General features: G+C 39.5%; 1 protein-coding gene across 5 annotated transcripts in view; it reads left to right on the top strand.

The window, feature by feature from the left end:
* Positions 1-22,786, top strand: part of SLC12A4 (solute carrier family 12 member 4) — a 45,935-nt gene that overhangs the window by 12,049 nt on the left and 11,100 nt on the right. For 4 of the 5 annotated variants that reach the window (XM_068202743.1, XM_068202747.1, XM_068202746.1 and 1 more), the window contains 11 exons: positions 7,415-7,509; positions 8,808-8,939; positions 14,840-14,986; positions 15,560-15,614; positions 15,949-16,079; positions 16,516-16,757; positions 18,589-18,803; positions 19,712-19,876; positions 19,956-20,054; positions 21,665-21,722; positions 22,327-22,501. In XM_068202743.1, the coding sequence (XP_068058844.1) occupies positions 7,415-7,509; positions 8,808-8,939; positions 14,840-14,986; positions 15,560-15,614; positions 15,949-16,079; positions 16,516-16,757; positions 18,589-18,803; positions 19,712-19,876; positions 19,956-20,054; positions 21,665-21,722; positions 22,327-22,501 (1,514 nt within the window). Of the gene's footprint in view, positions 1-3,840; positions 4,119-7,414; positions 7,510-8,807; positions 8,940-14,839; positions 14,987-15,559; positions 15,615-15,948; positions 16,080-16,515; positions 16,758-18,588; positions 18,804-19,711; positions 19,877-19,955; positions 20,055-21,664; positions 21,723-22,326; positions 22,502-22,786 lie in introns of those variants that run through there. The other variant, XM_068202745.1, reaches the window with a different exon arrangement.

Genomic DNA, 22,786 nt, shown 5'->3' with positions numbered 1-22,786 from the left:
CAGATGAATGACTATAATTATCAATAATGCAGCTTTTTATTTTATTTTTTGGGTACAATTATGCTTTGTTTGTGTCACTTATAGGTGCCATCACTGATGATAAATGTGTATTGCAATGAGTTTTGTCTAACTAGATGCAATAGTGGTTATTTCCTGTTTCTCCTATTTCTGGTGTAAATACAATAATCCTATTAAAACCCCCCACACACCTAAACCAGCCCAGCCTCAAAACAGGAACTTAGTGGAGTTTTCAAAACATTTTGAGAATTTTTTTTTCTGAGCTTGGAATATCACTTTGCTACTTTTGTCCTTTTCCTACTGCAAAATAGAGAAATTATTGTTTTCAGTTTTTAAAGTTATGAAAGTTAAATCATAACTTTCTTGATTGAAAAAGTAGTTTTTTCCTGAAAAAAATACTTTGGGTAATACTGACTACTTTGTAGCTAAAGGGAAAATAAGTATTCCTCGTTATCGGATCCCGTGATGTCAGCTGCCTGTTGTGCTGCCATAAATGAGTTTGTAACCAGAATTTTCATTTTAGAAATTCATTGTGTTTGTGGCTAGTTGTGTGTTGTCCATGGAGAAACAAGTATTTCTGATAGGCTGTCTTTTTTATTATTAATTAAAGTTATCTTTATAACTTTGAACTGCTGCTGATGTTGGATTAGGATTTTTGCTAAATTGTTGGAAGTGAGTAATTTAAGAAAAGAAGCAATGTCTGATTTCTGTTAATGAAATGTCAAGGTAATGATATCTGCAAAAGCATAATTGTACATTGAATTATTTCATATAGTCTCACAAATGAACCAAGAGAAATGTTCCATTGCAGTTCTGAGAATGAATGAGTTTCACATGAATGCCACATGTGAGGAACCACATGAATAGAAGCAGAATTGGAATGTATTTGAAATCAAATTGTTGTCTGCATGTTTCTTAGGTTATCCTAAAATGTCAGTCTCTTGGTTTACTTCAGCAGTACTCTTGAGTGCTTGGCTGCTGAAATGTGGAGATACCAGGGTTCTTGGACTGCTGGCAAAGTCCAGGAAGATTATTGAGGTTTTTGTTTCTCAGCAGTACTCAGACCTGCAGGTCTTGGTGGCCTGTGAGTGATGAGCAGAACACTCTGAACCTCACACAGCCTTTGGGAGGAACAGTGTGAGCATTACCCTTATTGACATCTGGGAAGTGGTGCCTCAAGAACTGTTTAAAACAAACCAAACCCCCAAAGTGTGATAAAAATGGACATGGACAGCTTTTTATATTAAAACTTTATCCATAAGGCTGTGAACAAATGTCCTCAAAATAATATGACTAATAAAACCTGATTATGCAATAATTTCTGTTTGGAGCAATCCCATTGTTTGTCCATTTTTTTTCCCCAGTAGAATACTTACCTTGGGTGTATTCATGTGCTTCTAGGTCTTGTGAGAACAGTTAAGTGTAGCAAACCTATTTTGGTTTTGTGGTCAAAAATCAAAGTAAATTGTGTCTTAATTACCACTTGAGTAGAAATTTGCAGAACATACTGACGTATGAAAATCTGAGAAAACACAAATAAATCACACAGAACTAACTTGCTTTCCAAAGTGAGATACATTTTGCCTGTCTTAAAATGTCTAGAAATTAGGGTTTTATTTAGGTTAGGCTCTCTTTAGAGGTAATTTGCAGAGTGTCAAGATGCATGCACAGGAGAGGCACTCCAGGGGTCAGCTAATTGAGCCATCTCCTTCTGAGTGAGAAGTGAGCCTGTGTGATTAGTTGGCTGAAACAGCCTGCTGCTAGATTGCTCATATTAAGGGAAACCCGCAGCAGCTACTTGGGTATCAACTCTGATTTCTAATCTCAGATTCTTGTGTTACTGGTAGGTGAAATATTATAAGTATGAATGTTTTTCTGTTGTAATTGTCAGATCAAGTAGTGTTCCCTGTGCATGAAAATGGCTCAGTTTGTGCCCTTAACTGTCACAGGTTTTATAGCCAGTAATACTTGTGAAATAGTGTCTGAATAACAGCAAAATGTGGTGTTAGCTGCTAGACAGGCTATTTCATCACAGTGTTTGTTACTGTGGTGGACACAAAGGAGCCTGTACATGCACAGTATAATTACAAGTGAGATACTAACTCTCACTTGGCTCCAGAAATTAAATTACATTGAGGTCAGGAGTGTTGGGCTGTCCTTTGACCTGGTTTTCTGGGAAATACCTGCTGTTTGTTGGTTATAATGGGGTAAATAAACCAATGTGTTTCTTGGTCAAGCTGAGCATTTCAGTTCCAGCTCTGACTTGAACTCTGATTCACACTGGAATTATCTGAAGAAATTTAGTCCCTCACTCAAGACTTGGTACTTGAGGCGGGGAGGATTCTGGCAGCCCTGCAGGCCACCCTCACAGGTCACAGCAGTGTCTGGAGCTTTGTGCAGCTTTCGTGCCTCCAGAGCGTGTTGGAGGCTGTGTTCCTCCCGAGATGCTGGGAGCAGGCTGTGCGTGCCTCTGCCAGCTGGCATTAGCTCAGCTGTGATGTGCCTGGAGAAGCAAAGTGGTAAGAAGCTGCTTATCAAAGTTCAGCCCTCTTCAGAATTTGCTTTTTCTTTGATGTTTTAACCTTGCTGTAACTTAATTGGCCTTGCTCTGTTCACTTTATATCTGTGTGGGTCAGACCAAAGCTGGTCAGGCTCTGTCCATCTGTGCCTTCAGCATGTCTTGTCTTGCCAGGTGGATGAAGTTTCCATAAGAAGTAGGTGAGCATCTCTGGGTTAGTCATGTCCTGATGAAAGAATCTGTAGTTTTTTTAAGATGTACTAGTTTCCGCTTCGTTACCTGAATGTGACGAAGTAGGAGAGTGGTGCTCTTTTGTAAGGGAGTTTAGAAACTGGCAGTAAAACAAATAAAACCTTGACAGGTCAAGTCATGCAACTGCTCTTGCCACCTTCTCAATGATTATTTTAGTCTGGCAGAATAGGCCTTATCATTGTGAAGCTTCCTGGTCTTTTCTTTACAATACTGTGTATAGTATGTATCACTGTGTCTAATTGTTCAGCTTTAATTTATCCTCACTCATCTGTCTTTTAGTTACTTTCATATATGTCTTTTGTTTGTAATTCTCTCTAAATTCTAGATTTCATCCCTCAGTGACCTGAGAACACACAATGGCTTGCACAAAAGCTTGCATTCAGCATGCTCAAGCAGTGAAACTGTGTCTGTCTGGCCTAATCCTCTTCCAGAAGGAAAACAGCAACATGAATAGTGTCCTCCGTGTTCTTAATACTTTTAATTTTTTTTTTTCAGTAAAGACAACATTAACTTTATGGAGAAGAACAAAGTAAAACCAGTCAGTAGAATATCTGCTACAGTTTAGTCACAGTGTTTTTTCTTGGCTGTGACGCAAAAGTTTGGACATCCATTTATTGCTTTTGTTCTGTTTCCTGAGCTTGTGTGTTTGCATCTGTGGGAGCAAGCACACTTGAGTGTTTTAGGTTTTGTTCCATGAATTATCTCTGATGTTTTGAGGAACTCAGGTGATCCACAGGATGAGGAAGTTTTTCTCTGGACCTGTGTCCATATCCGAGTAGGGGAGTAGAATGTTCAGGGAACTATACTGGAGATGTTATCTATGCTATAGATAAACTGTATAGTTGAAGTGGTGGTTGCAATAGAATTATCTGGTTTGAAAGAGAACTGGTAGCATTCAGAAATAAAATGCCTTAATTATCGAAAGATAATGAAGACTGAGAAGAAATGGAACAAGTGAAGAGGAAACATTAGCCTACTTGGAATACAGCTTGAATACCTCAAAATTTGACATTAATTAGGGACTAAGGCAAATAAATTATTCTCTGTTGCAGAGTATTTAGCTCCCTCTTTGAGAAATGTTCCTTGCAAATCAATCTTGCATGATGAAAACTAACACCACATAGCTACTGGCCAGGACCAAAGACTTGATAACTAAGGATGTGGAAAACTGTGCGCATGTCACAGGATGGTGCTTGCCCAGGAGACTTCGTGCTTCAGGATGTAAACTGTCCTCGGGTGAAGCTGGGGCAAGAATTCCCCAGAGTAGCTTTCCGAGGTCACATCCGCTCCCTTCCAAAACTGATGGAGATAACGCGCTCTTCCCATGCAAGTAAGTCTCTTTGAAGCTGCTGCTGTTGCTCGCTGGCAGAGAGAATACACTGGACAAATTTTTTTCTTGCGGTGTGGTTTCTGCACTGTGCTGCAGTCTGGTGTGTTTTGTCAAAGTACAGTTGTGATTGTTGTTGAGGAAATGGTCATTTGCTGGAGGTTTTACTCCTGAAATGGAAACACAATATGAGAAGAGAGAAAGTGAGAGGGATGCTTTGATTTAGAACATGTCTATGAAGAAGAGATTGCACTGAACATGCAGCTGTGGTGAAGGTGATTTTTGGCTGTCATTTAATTAGCTGTATTGAAGTTAGCACTGTAGTAGTCTTGAATTAGCACGCATCTCTGCAGCTCCAGTTCTGCTTAGTGGTGATGTGGCACTAGGATGTCATTGTAAAGAACTTGCATATAAACTTACACTCCTTCACTTCCTGTGGAAAGTGTGCAGTGTTTGAGAGGGACTTTAAAGTGGCACTTAATTAGATCAGCAGGAAAGTTCACTTCTATTTTTGCATTGTCTGCAGTAATTCATATGTATGTTATTTCAGGACAATGGAGCTAGTGCTGTGAATGTGGTAAAAAGCCAGTTGTACTTCTTTATTATCTGAATCATCGAGAAGAAAATGTGCCCTAGCAATTGCAAAATCAATACTATATTTCCAGTCACTAGTTCTACTGAATTTTCTATTGAGTTTGGGCTTCCTGTGTGCAGGATGGTGTATAAAGCCAGCATGCCAAGGGGTCAAATTTGGAAAGACAGTCTAATGAGAAGGGTCTGAGTGATGACTGAACATATAAATGGAGAATGAGAGAGAAGATGGAAGCTCTTTATAGAGAGAGAGAAGAGAGGTCTTCTGAACAGACCAGTTGTGAAAAATTCACTGGTGGTAAAATGAAGATGCATCTAAAAAATAATAACAATCAAGTTGAAGATTCATTTTAAGTCAGTGGTCTTTGTCAGGCTCAAGGAGATGGTATGAAGTAGTCTTGGTTAACTAAGGAGAGGTTATGTGGATTATGGTAACAAGGGCATTTTGAAAGAGCAAAAGATTTATCATCTTGTTTAGAAAACTGAGATTGAATGTATGAATGTATCTTGGCAATAGTGGGATTTTGTACATAAAATGGTTGAGAGTTTCTCCAAGTATTATAAGTAAAAGAACACCCATTATGCTGACTTGAGACAGTGATAAGGCAGGGTTCCCAGTGGAAGAAGGAAAACTAAGGCAGCAACATTCTGTCACCAGAGCCAGTATATAGGATTTCCTATGTAGTGTATATAGGAATTGAGGAAACAAACCAAAATTGCTCATGACCTTGCTGTGTTTCATAAGTGTAATAGAGAAGATACTGCAGAGACCAGAGTCTTGAAGAATCAAGCAGACAATATTTCTGCTGATGTCATAATTTGTACCATCATTTGTGTCCAATTTAATGTGTAGAAGGTGTATGGCATACAACTCCATTTCCTCAGCAAAAATTGTAAGTGTACTTTAACCACAACAGGATGGAGGGACTGCAGCACACACTGCAGCAAAATTGATCTGATATATTCCAGTATAGGCATAACAAATACAGCAAGTAAAGCAGTTTTTGCAGATTTTAACCTTTGCTAAAGTTGATAACCGTTTGATTTTGATACTGTGTTGTTAAGCTTACTGATGTTTTTCTAGTAGTGTAAAAAATTCTACAATTTTAGCAAAGTGAGCATCTCTTATGTGTAGGTGGGGTCAGCAGATCAGCTGAGCCCCCTTGTTCAAGGCAGCTGCTCATTAACATTTTGGGGTTAGTTGTCACATCTGTGAGAAAGGCACTAGGCACATAAACACTGGCTGCTCTTTTCATGTATTTTTGGTCAGCTAAGTATTTCCTTACAGAAGCTTAAAAATCCCACTGTTGTTTGTCAATATTGTTTTTCCAACAGTTTTGTTCAAAGCACCTGTCAGCAATTTCCAGAAAATTGTTCTGCTTTCCATGCATGCCTTCCCCTCAGTAAGATTAGGACTGAATGTTCTCCTAATTTTTTGGCTTATAGCAATTACTTTTGTAGCAGTGTGGTTTGTGCTGATCACTTTGTGTAGGGGAGGACTCTTCTCTTTGCCTGTTAAGTTATTTTGTAAGTTGATTCAAATTTCAAAATGCAGAGAGATTTTCACTTAAATTATATTAAAATAATTTAGTGTAACCTTGTTGAATTGATTACTGTAATCATTGAAAAGATGCATCCAGAATTCCAGCTGTTTAATCTCTTGCTTTTGGTGTATTCAGTTTACAATATTTTAACCTGTAGTATTTTCATTTGAGGTAATAATCTCTTTTTCTTTCACTTTCTGTAGTGGTTACATCTTTTGTAAATAGAAAAAGGTATTCCTTGGATTAATCCTTTCTTAAGGAGATGCTCTTGGAAAAAAATCATTTGTATTGGCTGGGAGAGCAGGGAGGGAAGAAGTACAGGCAAAAAAGAATTTTTATTTGTTGAGCAGAGGGTAATGGGAGACATAGCTACATAGGTCCAAGAACTTCTTTTGAAGATGGAAATCAATTTAATTTTTTCTCCCTCAGAGGTTGTTTTAAACTATAGTGCCCTTGGTGTTTTTTTTTTTTTTTTACTACTTGCCACAGAAAGCTCTACTCATCTTCCATGCTCTTTTTTTTTTTTAAACATTGTTCATTGCATATGGGAATGCTCTGGTTTTAATGTGTATGAGGTTAGGTTTTAATATAGGAGTATAAGAGGAGCCTGAAGAATGCACAGCTTAAATGTTGAAAACACAGTAAGGGTGGTGAATGTCTGGTGTTAGTGGGCATAGTGAATAACAAACAGCATTTAAGAACTCAAAAGGTGCTTTGGGGGCTGTTTTGTGTTGTCGTTACAGAATCTAGTCTAAGTTCAGTCTTACTAAATGTATCCAAGTGGGTTGGACACAGCTCAAAGGTTGCTGTTACCATTACCAGTCATTTCTAAATGCAAGTTCTAGTGCTTGTCACTGTTCTATATAAAAACAGTTACAGAAGTGAGCACCAGAGAGTAAAGGCACATATAGCATTGGAGCTGTGACCCTACTCGTAAATTTTACTTTGAGATGACTTTTTATTCTATTTTAATGAAGCAGAGGAGTAGAAATAGAAATAACTCTGCCTTGATTGTAACACCTTTCGTATTGTTAACATTGTATGACTTAAGAAACTAAAAAGAAACGTGTTCAATTAACCAAAGGAGTTTATTCACTATGGATTCTTCAAGGTGACAGTCTCATTCTCTGCTTATCAAAACTTGGCTTCTTTTTTTCTTCACAGGTCATGGCAACCATAAAGAAAATAGTCCTTTCCTGAACAGTTCAGAAGCTGGCAAGGGAGGTGATTACTATGACAGAAATCTGGCATTGTTTGAGGTAATTTCTAGGTGTTTTTTGTACTTCTAATGTGATTTGTGATCTTCCATGATGGGAGGAATTGAGCACATCTTTCTCCCCACATGCCTTTTTGTGGGTGTCCATCTGCTGTCAGGGGCACCAGTAGGCAGAGAGATCCTGTGTGGTGACAGAGCTCAGGTATGGTGACAGCTGGCTCTGCGAGGCAGAGTTATAACTCTCTATAACTGTAAACATCTGGAATTAAGGAGGGGCAGACACTCCTGCTGGAGGCCTTTTCTGTAGGCACAGGACCACACCAGGTGTGCAGGCTCTTCCGTGGGACTAAGTAGAGGGAAGATCCATCAGGATCCCAAAGGCCATGCTGCTCTCTGAACAGGAGGTACATGTTGTCTGAGCCCCTTTCTGGAAGGAATTGTAATCAGGTTTATAAACATGCCAACTGCAGGTCAGATCACAGGAAGGAATAAGAGAAGGGGTGCTTGGCTCATGTCATCCCTTTAGGGATGACCCCATTTGGGCTCAGTTTCTGCATCAAGTACAAAGCACATAATGCTACTGGTCCCACCTGTTAAAGGCGATACCTAAAGATATTATAAAGCTGCAGACAGTGAAATCTTTTTCAATTGGTTTTTATTTCCTTTGTGGAAAGTTGTTTCTCTTTACCATGCAATTCCTTATTGTGCTACCAGACATGCAAGACTTAAAATTTCAAAGAGAAAGGGAAAGATTTTGTTCTGGGGCTTTTTTCATCCCCTCCTGCCCTCAAACCAGAAACAGAAATTGGATGGGTATAAAGGTGGGAGGCCCTCCATACATGTGGCTTTTGGAAATTTTGTCTAGATCCACATGAATTAGATAACATAGTTTGGAAAATGTAATAAAATCATCAGAGTGCATACATGTCTACAATAAGCAGAGTTTAATCACTAAATCTCTGATTTGTTTGGCAGCTTGACCTTTTAAAAAGTGTATCTGTTGATGTAAGTTGACGTTAGAGATACATGCAAGGTACACATTCATTTTCTCACAATTCTCAGACTTCTTCATTGCTGTAATTATGCTTTTCAGCACCTGAGGAGAATGATTCACGTGGTGCAGACATTTTGGCCTTTTCCCATCAGAGTTGCCCTCCTTTCAGAAAACTAAAACCTCTCACTAGTGGCTCGGGCACAGTGTAATACTCTCATTTCCTGGATGATTTTTTGGTGTGTTCCCTGGTAGCCTCAGGCATGCCCAGGAAGGTGTGATCCCAGCCACTCTTCAGAAATGCTGTAAACTGCAGAAGGCAGAAGTTGACTTCTTGTCTTCTTCCACAGGAAGAACTTGATATACGACCAAAAGTGTCATCTCTGCTTGGCAAGTTGGTCAACTACACAAATCTTACTCAAGGTGTCAAGGAACATGAAGAAGCAGAAAATACTGATGGATCGAAGAAGAAAGTATCAAAAGTAAGTAAAGATTCTCTCCATGGCCAAAGCTGATGAATGGGGTGATACCATGTGTGATTTTTGGGGAACTGGCCTCCCTTCTGCTTGTTTTTAACCTCTCCCAGGAGCCATGACAATGTTGCAAAGAAATGACAGAGGAGCTGTAGGGAACCAGCTGTTACCAGAGAACTGGGGCAGGTGTGATGGTTAAAACTGTGCACTGCAGTGATTTTCCTTATGCTTGGTGTGGATTTAGATAAGAAGGCTTTTAGTGGGCTACAAAGAAACACTAGACAACCCCCCAGCTTTTTTCCTAGTGCTGTTTTAGCTGCCCAGTGGTATCTGACACATCTCTACAAGGCTGGTAGGTAATGACACAGGGTTTGCAGGAGACAACACCCATCTAGAGTGGAGGGTGGAGGTCAGATTGGACACCCCGGGGCAGCTCAGGAGGCATTCTGGTGTCAGGCACTTAGGCAACTGAATTCTGCCCCAAAGCATCTGCATTTAGATGGTTGGCCCATCGGGCTGGCCCTGGAATGACTGTAGCAGGTGAGGTTGGATTGTTGGTGGTTGATTTCTATCAGGAGGACAGTGTTTAACTGTTCCTCTCTCCTCCGGCAGAGCCGCAGGTGCTTTGGTTACTGCTGTACCTGCAAGTGGTGTGCTTGCATTTTATGGCTTGCAGGCCTGTCAGTTTGCTTACAAGTTCTTTCAAAAGAAAGGTTTCCAAAAAAGCTAAGATAACACTTGAATTCTGCAGGTTTTCTAGCAAATCAAAGCTAGAGCCATTTCAGAAAGAGATGACAGTGAGAATGTTGCAAACCAATAGTGCTCTCAAGGAGCATGCATGTTACCCCGTGCTGAATGCCCTTACTCACACTCCAGTTCCTTACTTTGCAGTTTTACACTGGGGATAACAAAATTGTTTGTCAACGTGAAGCTGAAAATTCTATTTTATTTGAGAGCACATCTGCTAAAAATGCTGCAATATTGTGGTTAAATTTACAGCATGACAGGACTGAGCTAAGGTCACCTGGGTGAGGTAGCTGCATTCTGGTCCTATAAGCTGACATTTTAAAAAGTAATTTAAACATTTTAATTATGATTTTCTTTTGTCTGGTACTTGCTATTATACTAATGGCTGAGTCTTGTCCAAAGTATTTACCTTCACAGTACTAATAAGGAATGTCAGCTGCATCTCTGTTCTAGCATGCTTTTGGTGGGAATAATGTCATGCATCAGCTGCTAATTTGATATTATTGCATAATCTAAAATAATTTTCATCCTCTTGCTATCAGAAGCAAATTGATTATTTCCCTGACAAAAGTAGAATGATGGAGGATACAATAGATACAGTTGTTGTGATTTTGAGGAAGTTCTGATCACTTTTGCTCTTTATTTCCTTATTAATTACCTGACCAGAATACCAGGGTAAGATACAGAGCAATCTAGAAGCTAGTCCCTTGCTTCCCAGATGGAAAAAGGATTGGGAGAATTTGGCAATGGGACCGTAGTATACATTTGCTTAAAGCAAATGTACATAAAACTTGACAAGGTAAAAATGGGTCAAATATTAGAAAACTGAGAACTTGTTTTCAATCCCTGGTAGAGTACCATGCATGGTATGGTGTTAATATTTCTACATTTAGGTATGATTCATGCTTGCTTATTTTCAAGCTGTTTACTGCCATTAAAAAGGACTAATATCTTTATTAAAGCTTTGCTTCTATGACAAAATGGAGTTCAGGTTTAATAACTCTGTTTTCCTGAACTATGTTTTCCCATGTCCCAAAAATGTGTGTTCACAGACTTCTCAGATGTTTTTTGTAGGATGGGTTTGGTGACCTTTCCAAAAGTGACAGTATCATGCTGTATTAATATCTCAGTGTTTTCTGTGTAAACACTGCAGTTTCCTTAGGCGAACCTTTGTCTGCATGTCTGTCTCTGGGATAAATTACATCAGCTGCAATATCATAACTGCAGCTTGAATTTCTTCTCCCTTTCTTGCCATGAGCAATGTAAAATTTTAAACATCATGCAGGATATAAGATGACTGAAAACCGTGGCCAATAATTATAACCATTAAACCCAGGAAATTTAAAAGCAGTAACTGGACAAGGGATTGAAGGTATTCAGAAACAGTGCAAACAGGATTCTTCCACATGCTTCTTTTTAGTCATCTTTGAAGTATAAATCACTGTGCTGCTCTTACCTTATCCTTCCCATTTGAGCATGAGAACAGAAGTCTGGCAGTCCATTCCAGCAGCAGCAGGTCTGTTTTAAGTAGATAAATCATTGTTAACCCTCCTGTTGGTGAGTGCTGCACTGGGTGTGCTCAGCTGGTGTGACAAAGAGTGACCTGTCTGTCACTTGCTGGAATTGGCATCTCATAGGCAAGAGCTGGAGCAAGGCAGATGAGCAGGCTCTAGAGCTAATACTTAAAAATTATCTGAGGGAAGAAATCCTTTCAGTAAGTGACTGTAATTCTCTGAGCAGGTAAGGAGCACCTTTTGGGACCTAGCACAGCACTGCCTGCCAAATCTCAGGCTTTCAAATTAATTTCATTTCAGTGCAAGACATCTTGATATGAACGTATTATCTTGTTTCAGCAACCCCACTAAATACTTCTGGTAGTAGCATTCCCTCTTAGGGTACACATCAGGTAAAATTGACACAACTCCAATGTAATAAGGTGGAAATTGGGTTGCTTTTTCTTTTCTAAACACAGTCTTGCAATAAAGCACTTAACAGTCACAGTGCTGTAGAAATATCCCCTTCTCATGATGGAAAAAAAAAAAGATAAACAGTTTTGGTTCATGTATCTTTAACAAGGCAGTTAATTTCTGTGCTGCTGTCTGTCCTCATGCTGCACGGCAACCGTGAGAGCTGTCATTGCTGATCAATGTCCCTCAGCCCTGCAGCCAAGTGCTTTAATAACCCATCACACTGGCACAATGGAAACAGTGTCCTTCAGACTCAGATCAATATTTACATAAATTATGTGTCTGCAGCTGATGAGAGTGAACAGAAACATGATCTACATCACTGAAATTGAGACTGTTTTTGAGATTTTTCTGTCCCTTCTTGGTTGTTCTAAAATGGTGGTCAAAATGTCTCTTTTTTATTTCCTTTATGCAGCATGGGGTGTTATATTTTTTCATATGGTTGCTGTTAAGGCTGAACATAATAATACCCTTTTTTAAGGTCATGTTCTGTTGAAACTTCAGCGCTGGTTTGGTATCACTTAGTGATGAAATAAAGGATCGAGTCACTGCAGATTACTGGTGTTAAATATTTCTGTGAACAAGCTGGTTCAAGTGATATTTGTAAATCTTTCATATGAGTATTTTTTTTTCCACAGGGTAAAATAATCCAGACTAAACTCTTATGCCTGAGATACACTTAGTAATACTTGCTTGGGCAGACACTTGGGCATTTCTTAGGCTGCTCTGCTTTGCAGTGGCCTCACAAGTGTACAACTAATGCACAATTTCTCTTCCTCTGTGCTGGAAGTGAGCTTGTAACTTGATAGGCTTAAGAGGCCATTTGGGAGGGTGGGGGAGAAGATAATGGAACAGTGGAGCAAAGCTGCAGGGACCACACAGGGCAGAAGACAGCAGAGAGCTGAGCTAAAGTGGATTCTTATGCAAAGGCAGCAGGTGTTGGGAGGTGTGTAAAGGGCAGGCTGAAGTCTCACCTGCTTTCATAGTGTGTGGAGGACTGTCACGTAGAAAACACAATAACCATGGTCCATTTACTTCTCCTGTGTAGGAGCAGCAGGATGAGCTTCAGATGCCAGTTTTGACAGACTCTTTAACTCCTTTATCCTGAGATACCCACATGTCTGATACATTCGCTGGATGGGCTCAAAGATGTTGTGAAGGAGGGACTGATGGATGAATGGCCAGAACAGATGATGATAAAATGATGTGCAATGTGTCCCTGAGAGGTGAAGTGTGCATTAATGTGACAACGGGAAGCCCCTTTTGCTGGGCAATACCTGGCCAGTGCCTGGGAACATTATTTACTCCATTCTGAGTTTATGGGGTTAAAGACAAAGTGTGCATCAGGTGAAAGTGTTGGAATCAAAAGTATCTACACCTTCCCTTCCTTGAGGAAACAAGTACACTGTAAATAACACTCCATGAAGATCCTTCTCAATTATAGCACTGGAATAACTCAGTAGAAAAATCCTTACCTTGCCCTGATCAGGACATTTATGTAACACGTGTCATTTCTGTTACTATCAGACAGCAATTCATTTTGTCCTCATACATAGTCCTGGCAAAGCTGATCAGGTTAGATATTTAGCATGGTAATTTTTATAAAGTGGCAAGTGATGCTTTAGTGAATTAATTTGTTTTGGTACTGTGGCACTGGAACAGCTGAGGAACAGCTCTGGCCCTGTGCTTGCAGGTCTCTTAGGGTAACTCCACTGCAAGCCCTCAGTACATGATTCTGTCATCCAGTTTACTTCAGGAGGTTCACCTGAGCTGTGGTGTGTATGAGAAAAGTCTGGTTGATCTGTTTCAGCTTTAGTCAAGGAATTCAAAGGTGACTTCAAAAAATTCAGTCAGCAGCGCCTGGCACTTCCAACGAAGAACAGTTCAGATCATGTTCTTGGGCACAGTTTTGTTTCATGTCTGGCAGGGCAGGTTTCTAGTGCAGATGAGGAAATTCTGGTTTGTAACATGTAGTTGCAAGTTGAAGCACTAAATTCCTTGATTGCTTTTGACCTGGTGATCTTATAAACATGTGATTCTTTAAGGGTTTTGCTTTGTGTAATGAAATACGCTCTTGAATTACCTTATGTAAAGTTTTTGGCACACATTTTATTGCTTGTCTTACATACTGTTGCTTTGGGTTCATGACTTCATTTGTCTGTAAAGGTGCTATTTATTTTTGCATCTCGTTAATGCTGTGTTGAGTCAAATTTGAACAAGTTTTGTCAACTCCCTTTAATATCCTTCTCATTTGAATGATTGTTCAAGGGCGTCTTTAAATGCTGTCTATCTAATGTGTTTTGGAATTCAAGTTTATTTATAGAAGGGAGTATGAAAAGCGATGAGCCTTTCAGAAGTGACTCTCTATCCCCCCTGTGTTTTAGAATTCAGTATAATTTTAAGTGCAAAAGGAAACTGTAAAAAGCAGAAGCAATGAAATGTCTTGGCAGGAAACCACAGAGATTTGGGACTTAGAAATGCTGCTGGTGCCAGGTGTACCAATGCAACAAACATTTTTATATTCCTTGGAATAAAGCCCTTGCCAGTGGCATTTTGTTGCCATTATTTTGGATGATTATTCTGCAGGATGCAATGTTGAAGGCCAGTTCTGCAGTTCCTGTGAAGTCGTGTAACTTGTGTTTTCTCTGTCACTGACAAAAGTAATTCAGAGTCTGATGCTGACATTGAACTTAAGGACTGGTAGAACCATTTGTTTTTTATGAAATATAGAAAATGGAAGAAAATACATTATCCATGTGTCCAGATTGCTTCCAAATGTTTTCTAGTTTTAACATGACAAAAGTATGTTTTCCTTGAAACTAATTTGTGAACTCTGGGCAGTAGGGTAAGGATCTATCTTGGGATCTGCAGCACTTGACAGGTTTCATACTAAAAATTCTATGGGTCTGCATAGACCAAAGACCAAAACACCAAATATCTCCTGTTATTACAAGTCAGTGTTAAATACTGAGGTTAGTTAGTTCAGTATGTGACAGGGTCAACATTTTGTTCAGGAATTCATGATTTTGGAGTTGATGCTGTGTTTTGTGCAAGTCCAGCACAACAATAGTTGAGTGTGTCTACCTGAGGTTTCCCAGGTTTCTACCCATTAAAAAAATGAACTTCAAGGCCTTTTTGGTTACCTCTGCTTTGAATAATTTCAGTTAATGAATATGAACTATTTTTTTTTTCCAGTCACCCAGCATGGGCACCCTGATGGGGGTGTATTTGCCATGCATGCAAAATATCTTTGGGGTTATTCTCTTCCTTCGGCTGACTTGGATGGTGGGAATGGCTGGAGTTCTTCAGTCCTTCCTGATTGTACTGCTTTGCTGCTGTTGTGTAAGTACTTAAGTACAATAATGCATGTGACAAATCCTCTGTGAAACTACTGGGAAACTTAGGGAGGCAGCATTGTAGGTGCTTGTGTAAAGAAAAGTTAGATTTAAGCCAGGTACCTTTGCCGTGTTCGTGGCTGCATGATTTTTAATTTTTTTTTTATGTTACTTCTAAACTGGCTAACTGTAGTGTAAATACAGTCTTATAAAAAGTGTTTGTTCAGCAAATACCTGTTTTCCATGCCTGCCCCAGGTGAGGGCTGCCTGCTTTGCTGGACCAGCCTTGGCTGGAATCACATCTCTGCAGATGGAGGAACACCTGCATTCCCTTATCTTGCTTTGCCTGCAGACACCCACTGTTTGACCTAATACAGCAGGGGCCATCTCTCAAACAGAAGTCTCAACAGCTCAGTGATTAAATTCCTGCTGCCCTTGTTTTCTTTTAGATAATGAGAGGCAGAATAAATAGAAATGCTGTATCATATATGCAGTGGCAGCTTTATTTTATCAAGAAATAAGTTAATGTTTTAAAAAAATGTTGTTGACACAATTGCTTCCTTTTCCCTGTTTTCCCCAGACTATGTTGACAACCATATCAATGAGTGCAATTGCCACAAACGGTGTTGTTCCAGGTAAGTGTAGTTAGCAAGTATCTCAGTTGTGTTAAAAAGATAAAAAAAACCCCAAACCTAAATTGCTGTAAGCTGTGAACATGGTTTTATTCTGGAGAAATTTACTTAATCCAGAATACAAAGCCTGAATTAATATCTAGTATTTCTTTTTGTTGTCAATCAAGCTAAACATCAATTTATTTCATTTTTACCCATGTGCTAGCAAAAAAGATACTTCAGTTGAACCTCAAAATAGCAGATACACTGTATATAAGTCTGTTGTATTCTTTTTGTAAATATTTAAACATTTATAGCAATAAATTATAATTTTGCTTTCACTTTTCTTGTTTCACAGCTGGAGGCTCCTATTTCATGATATCTAGGTCATTGGGCCCAGAGTTTGGTGGAGCTGTAGGGCTGTGTTTTTATTTGGGAACAACATTTGCAGGAGCCATGTATATCCTTGGTGCCATAGAGATTTTATTGGTGAGTAGTACCAGAGTAATCCTGCTTTAAAGACAAATAACACATAGAAATTGCCCCAGTACTCTTGTCCCATATTTGCATATACATTTGCAGGAAGAGACTGGAGGGTCTCCAGTTCCTTGGTGTCCAGTTCTTTAACTCTAGTGCTTCCCTTTGGAAGCTGCAGTCTCTGAGTGTGCATACTGGGAGCTCTTCTGACAAGACAGATGAAAGTGTGACTTAACCCAAGACTCATGTTCATTTTTGATAAAGGTGGCTCAGTTGTAGTGCTGACATAGAAAGGGCTGTTATCTCTTGACTTTTCCTGTAAAAGATTCCCAGTGAAGAGCATGCTGCAGAATGCAAAGTGATTTACATTTCTAGTACAGGTGCACGATCCCAGACAGAGTACTGTGCTGGTGTTCCTCCAGCTCACTTTTGCTTTCTCTTGTTTCAGACATATATTGTGCCACAAGCAGCAATTTTTCATCCCTCTGGTGCCCACGATGCATCCAGTGCCATGCTAAACAACATGAGGGTCTATGGCACGGTGTTCCTCATCCTGATGGCAGTGGTGGTGTTCGTAGGTGTGAAGTATGTGAACAAATTTGCTTCCCTCTTCTTGGCCTGTGTAGTAATATCCATCCTGTCCATTTATGCTGGAGCTATCAAGTCCATCTTTGACCCACCTGAATTTCCGTGAGTAACGTTCCTGGATGGGGGTAGTAGCTTTGCCTGTGGGTCTGAAAGTTGGGCTTTAATGTAGGTTTCTTCAAACTTGTGCCTGATACATTGTTAAAGCTATCATTTTTTGTAAATTACTTCCAATGTTTTTAGCTGTGTATAATGACAGTGTGCAGCGCTCATGGAAATGAAGTTTCTTAGGCTAAAATGAACATATTATAACACTTTTTAAACTGTTTTGGTAGAAGGAAGTCTCGTGGTGAGGCTGATGGAGGCTGACACTGCTCTGCTTCCTGCAAAGCAGTCCATTCTCTTGGCCTGCAGCTGTTGGGATTTGAGTGCCAGTGTTGTTGCGTTATTTGTGAGTTCTTAGGGAGCAGTTGGGCAGGTCCCTTTTGCCCAGGCCAGTCAGACACCACACGCTGCCCTTGTGGTTGGAAATCTGTGGTGTGGTCAACTCCTTGCTGAGAAACTGGGCACCTCTTGGGAGGGTGATGTGGGGCTGTTTGAGGCTCCACAGAAGCTTTCCCTGCTCTGTGAGGAGCCTGCCCTGGACCCAGCAGGAGCTCCTTGGCATGTTGGCAGCCAAACATGGAATCAGCTTCTTCAGCTTAGAGCTGGAGCAGCAGGAATGTGGATGTATGTGTTTTACCAGGAATGCAAACAACGTTTTCTGATACTGCTGACAAGAGATGAATGGAATGGAAATAGAGGAGTTGGATCTGCATAATTATTCACATTTTGAAATGCTTTGACCATAACTAAGTACTTGCAGCCCTCAAGTGTTCCCTTTGGATATTTAAGGCCCAGTGATTATAGTGTTTTACAACAGTGAAGGTTTACAGCAGTAAAAGTAAAACAATGTCTCTATGTCCCCCTCATTATCTGTTAGATTGTTCTTGAATGTTTTCCCTACCTTTCTGCTTGGAGTGCATTCCTTTTTTTTTTTTTTCCCTGAAGTAAGAAGATAGTGTATTTTTAATTTTGTAGGGGAAAGCTTCTTGGAAGTTACAGTTCACAGGCTTGCAAACCATGCAAGAGCAGCCCTGTGTTTTCCCATTTTCCTGTCTTCAGTGTTCAATAGGACCTGTGAAATAATTAAAATAAATTAAAATTAAAATGGAAGAAGCTTTCTTTTCCTGTGGGTGTTTTCTGATGGTGGGAAGAAAAGCTGGATGAACTTTTAGAAGCAGGAAGCTGTTACATTACATCACTTTCTTGTTCTTGTGGAATTGTCTTTATACACGTGGATTAAAATTTTTTTTAGTGCTGAAATAAATTATGTTTGTGGTTAGATAAAAGACAACAAGCAGTGGAGGATTTTAGCAATTAATTAAAGTATCTGCTGACAAGAAGAAACTTTGCTTATTGTGATTTTTATGTATTCCTAATTCAGAATCTAAAATGTCTATATTGCAATTCAAGTGCTGCAATGTAGAAACTGGGCTAATATATTTAGATATTCTAAATATCTAGTAATTTGAATTCTAGTACTCTTCACATTATCTTCCACTCCAGTAGTTCTGTTTAATTAAAAAAAAAAAAAAAAAAAACAGCAACCCCAAACAACAAAAACCCCCAAAACTGTCCTAATTGTTCCCTATTATTGTTTAAGATAGATCAATCAAATTCCATTAATCAAAAAAGCAGCTTTATATTTCTGGCCCTTAAAGGGAACAGATACAATCTTTGTCATGCTACAGCCATCCTTTTGAAGGTGAGACATGATGTAGCACAGTAGAGCCACTTGAAGTCCCACATGATATAAAAGAACAAGTATGGGTAAGCGTGGATTTCATTTTCCCATTAACATCCAATAACTCTGGTGTTCATGTTTCCCTTCCAGGATTTGCATGTTGGGCAACAGGACTCTGTCAAGAGATCAATTTGATGTTTGTGCCAAAACAGTAGTTAAGGATAACGTGACTGTGGCCTCTAAGCTTTGGGAACTCTTCTGCCACAGCACAAACTTAACCACCGAACACTGTGATGAGTATTTCCTAATGAACAATGTCTCGGAGATAGCAGGAATTCCAGGAGCTGCTAGTGGCATTTTAATAGGTATGGTAGAACTTTTTTTTTCCCTTAAAGAGGAAGCATGCTGAGCAGCTGAAATGGGTCAAACTCTTCCCTGCTAGTTAAGAAAAAAAGGAATGAAAAATTGTAATTACAGTGAAGAAAATGATCTTCAATAAAGAAAGTCTTATAACCTTTAAAAAGAGGAGATGGAACTTTTGTCCTGATACAGTACTTGTCTCCTGTAAAATTGATTAAATTTCCCTTGCTCATCTCATAATTTCAGCATGAAGTCAGCTGTAATTTAAAGTTATACTAACATGAATGAGTTATTAAAATTTATATAGAACTCTATAGTAACAGCTCTCTTCTTTAGTCAGGTTAAGATTATGCCCTGAAAGATAAGAGTACTTGTATAGAAATAGTGTGTCTCCTTCTTTGCCCTCTCCTGAATAAAGTATAATTGAAAAGTGTTCATTATTGAAATGAACACCAGAGAGCAGGTGCTGAGTGCCAAAGGTTCCCATTTTCACAGGAACCAGCAGTCTTGTTTCTAAGATTACAAGAAGACTCAGCATTTGTTAGTGAAATTTCAAATGCCAAACAGATAATTCTGTAATTCTTCCACTGACTGAAAAGCAAACCCGTTTCTGTCTAGAAAAGTGGTTGATATTGCTTTACATTGTCTGAGCTACTGTGTTGTGTGGTGGCTCATAAAAATATTCAGTGTATTTCCTTTGGTTGAAGTAGGTATGAGATTAAAAGAATGTTACATTTAGTAATAATAAAGTTTAAGTTGCTTAGACTTCTGTAGACTATTGATACATGTTTGTGGCTTTCCTTTGTTGATCACTGAATTGCATTTGTCATCCTAGTTGTAAACCCATTATAATGAGAACAGGTTTGAACTGAAACATGCTTTTCTTTTCTGTGGTCTGTTAATAACCTTGAAGACAACTTATGGAGCAATTATTTGGAGAAAGGAGAGATACTGGAGAGAGCACATCAGCCCTCTGTAGATGTAGCAGGCCAGAAGAGCAACCTGCACCTGTACGTGCTCTCAGATATCACCACGTCGTTCATGGTGCTGGTTGGCATCTTCTTCCCTTCAGTGACTGGTGAGAATGCTGGCATGAGGGGCCTTCTGGGGCTCTGAGCTTCCTCCTGCCCTGTGATCTTACCAAAATATACTTTCAGGTATCATGGCTGGTTCAAACAGGTCAGGGGACCTCAAAGATGCACAGAAATCCATCCCTGTTGGAACAATTCTTGCCATTGTCACCACATCACTAGTGTGTATCCTTTTCAAATTACTGGAGTGCTGGTACATTGGGTCTGATCTCTGGAACTGCTTTCAGCTCACCAAATTGTCAGTGCAAGTACGATTGGCCAGTGGGGGGAAAAGCCCAAAACAACAGAACATTAATCCTTGAGCTGAAAGAATTGTAATTACTATCCCAGTACTTTCCATCCCCTTTTTCGTGGTGTGTTCTTTTCTTTTGCATTCCTGTTGCTGTTCTTTGTTACACAGTGATCTCTGGCTTTTCATGCTGGTGGTGTACTTGGAGATTTTATTTTTTTTTAGGTTGCAGTGAAACATTAAGATGAGGGGAGGCTTTAATGGGAGAGTTCATAAATTTCAGTTCCTTTTTCTAAAAAAAAAGCCTTTTCTTTGGAGTGACTTTAAGGAGTATAGGTTTTCTTGAACATTTTAGAACAAGATTAACTGGATTCAGAAATTAGACAATGTTCCCAAGTGTTTTTTCAGCTCTTCAGAGCTTAGGACAACAAGGAGCTTTGCTTAGGAAAGATTTGCCTTCATCGCTGTTCTCCTGCTCAAGAAGAGATGAGCCAAGATCTTTCAGCTTTATCTAGCTCTTGTTGTCCTAAAGGACAATTTATCAACATAGATAACTAAAAAAATAAGTGAAAAGAGCTTTCTGAGTCAGTTTCACCAAAGGGCAGCTGGCTGAGACAGTGACTCTCCTGGAAATTCTGCTGTTTCATTCCTGGTTTTTTGTCAAAACTTGCCAAGCTGTAAATCAGGATGCAGCTTGCTTGTCCCGGCTCTTTAGGAGCGCAGCCTTTCCCTGCTGTCACTTTGAGAGCTGACCCTGTACCAAGAAGTCAGCTTTTCCTGAGGACATAATGAATATTAAAAGAGGTCCCAGGGTTAAGCCCAGCTCTGTGGGCAGCTCTGGCCTCACCCAGTGGGTGACTGGGTGTGTCCATGTTCATGCCACACCAGGGGGAGGCTCACACTGTCACTTTCAGGAGCAATGTTTTGCCTTTGATTGCAGTTTGTAACTTATAGTTGCATTTCAGTGTAGAATTCAAGATTTAACCATTTGTGTGAACTTAATTCACAAAGTCAAAAACTTTCCTGGAATGCCAGATCCCAAAAGCCTGAGGTGTTTTGTACTCCCCAATGCAGAAGCAGGACAGGTAATAACAAACCTGATAGCCAAAGACTTATTGGTGATGTGTATGCCAGCAGAGATACAAAAAAAAAAAAGAATGTGCAAGGTAATGGTTTGCTGTATGTTCAAAATATCAGACACAGGAGAAGGAGAGGGAAAAGAAAGATTTTAATATCAGCTTCTGTATTAGCAGAAGATTAAATTGATATTTTAGTATAAAAATGCTTAATTTGATTTTTTTCTCCTTTATCATAACATTTAGACCTGTTCTTTTTAAAAACTGAAACTTAGAAGAAGCTTTCTCTGTAACATCAGGAGGTGTATGTGAGCAGTGAGACGTTCATTCCCTTGCCAGCTTTACCACGTACTTGTGGAGAAGCTGGAGTGCAAGTGCCACGGGATGGAGGCACGTACTGTCCTTTCCATAATACTTTCATCTGCCTTGTCTAAATAAATTCTGCTTCCTTAGCACACTCTGTCCTCCAGACTTCAGTTGTGTGTTATTATTTGGAGCCTGCATAGAAGGTGTTGTCCTGAGAGATAAGTAAGTGTTACTGCTTTAATGCTCTCCTTTGTTTTACTTTTTTTTTTTTGCAGTGTAGGTGTGTTCTTGCCTATTTTCTTTGCATGCCCCACTCCTCTCCTTGTTGTTTCTTTCTTTTTAATTTATTTTAAAAACTTTTTTTTAAAAATTTTTACTTCTGGCTGCCTTTTAAACTACATTTGTATGTGAATTGTACGCACAGTTTTTGGAATCTTCTTGTATTCCATTTGATATTTTCTGGCATGGCAACCTCAGATTTTCCATCCTGTGTCTTAGTTCTTGCATTATTTTTGTAATTGTAAAAAATAATGTTGTGATGATAATACAAGAATTTTAAAATATGTATAATGAAAAGAAATGTTGAAATCAAGCTGTAGGCACTCCTGATCTGTATATCAGAAGTAACTCAGATTATTTGCTACTTTCTGTGTTTTCTAGTTAAGAGAATAATATAGTATTATTAATAATACAATATAGAATATTAAAATATGTTATTATTAATAATAATATTTAAATGACATGTCAAAAGTGAGCAGAAAACCCCAAGCATGAGTCTCAAAATAGTCCTTAGGGTACGAATGCCTGAGTGTGTTCCTGCCTGCAGGTTCGGCGACGCGGTGAACAAGAACTTGGTGGTGGGCACCCTGTCGTGGCCCTCGCCGTGGGTCATCGTCATAGGCTCCTTCTTCTCCACCTGTGGGGCGGGTCTGCAGAGCCTCACCGGGGCCCCCCGGCTGCTGCAGGCCATCGCCAAGGACAACATCATCCCTTTCCTCTGGGTTCGTACCTTGCAAAGCTGCAAAGCCTTTCTGCTCGTGCTGCCTCACAGCTGTCTGACTTCATGCTCTTAAAATCACATTTTTTCTCCCCAGTTTGCCCAGTGCTGAAGTGAGGGGCTGTATTTTTTTTATGGGTTTTTTCTTTTGTTGAAAAAAAAAAGTACTTTTAAGGATTTTTAACTAGACTTATGGGGTAGTTTTATCAGAAGTCAAACATCTGATTCTGTGAAGCATGGCAAGCCATTAGAGTAATTTGACTCCTTGCTCTAGAGGAGGAAGTACGTA

The sequence above is a fragment of the Anomalospiza imberbis genome, chromosome 12, assembly GCF_031753505.1.
Source record: "Anomalospiza imberbis isolate Cuckoo-Finch-1a 21T00152 chromosome 12, ASM3175350v1, whole genome shotgun sequence".
NCBI classification, from domain to species: domain Eukaryota; kingdom Metazoa; phylum Chordata; class Aves; order Passeriformes; family Viduidae; genus Anomalospiza; species Anomalospiza imberbis.
This window is presented reverse-complemented; position numbering and strand designations above follow the sequence as displayed.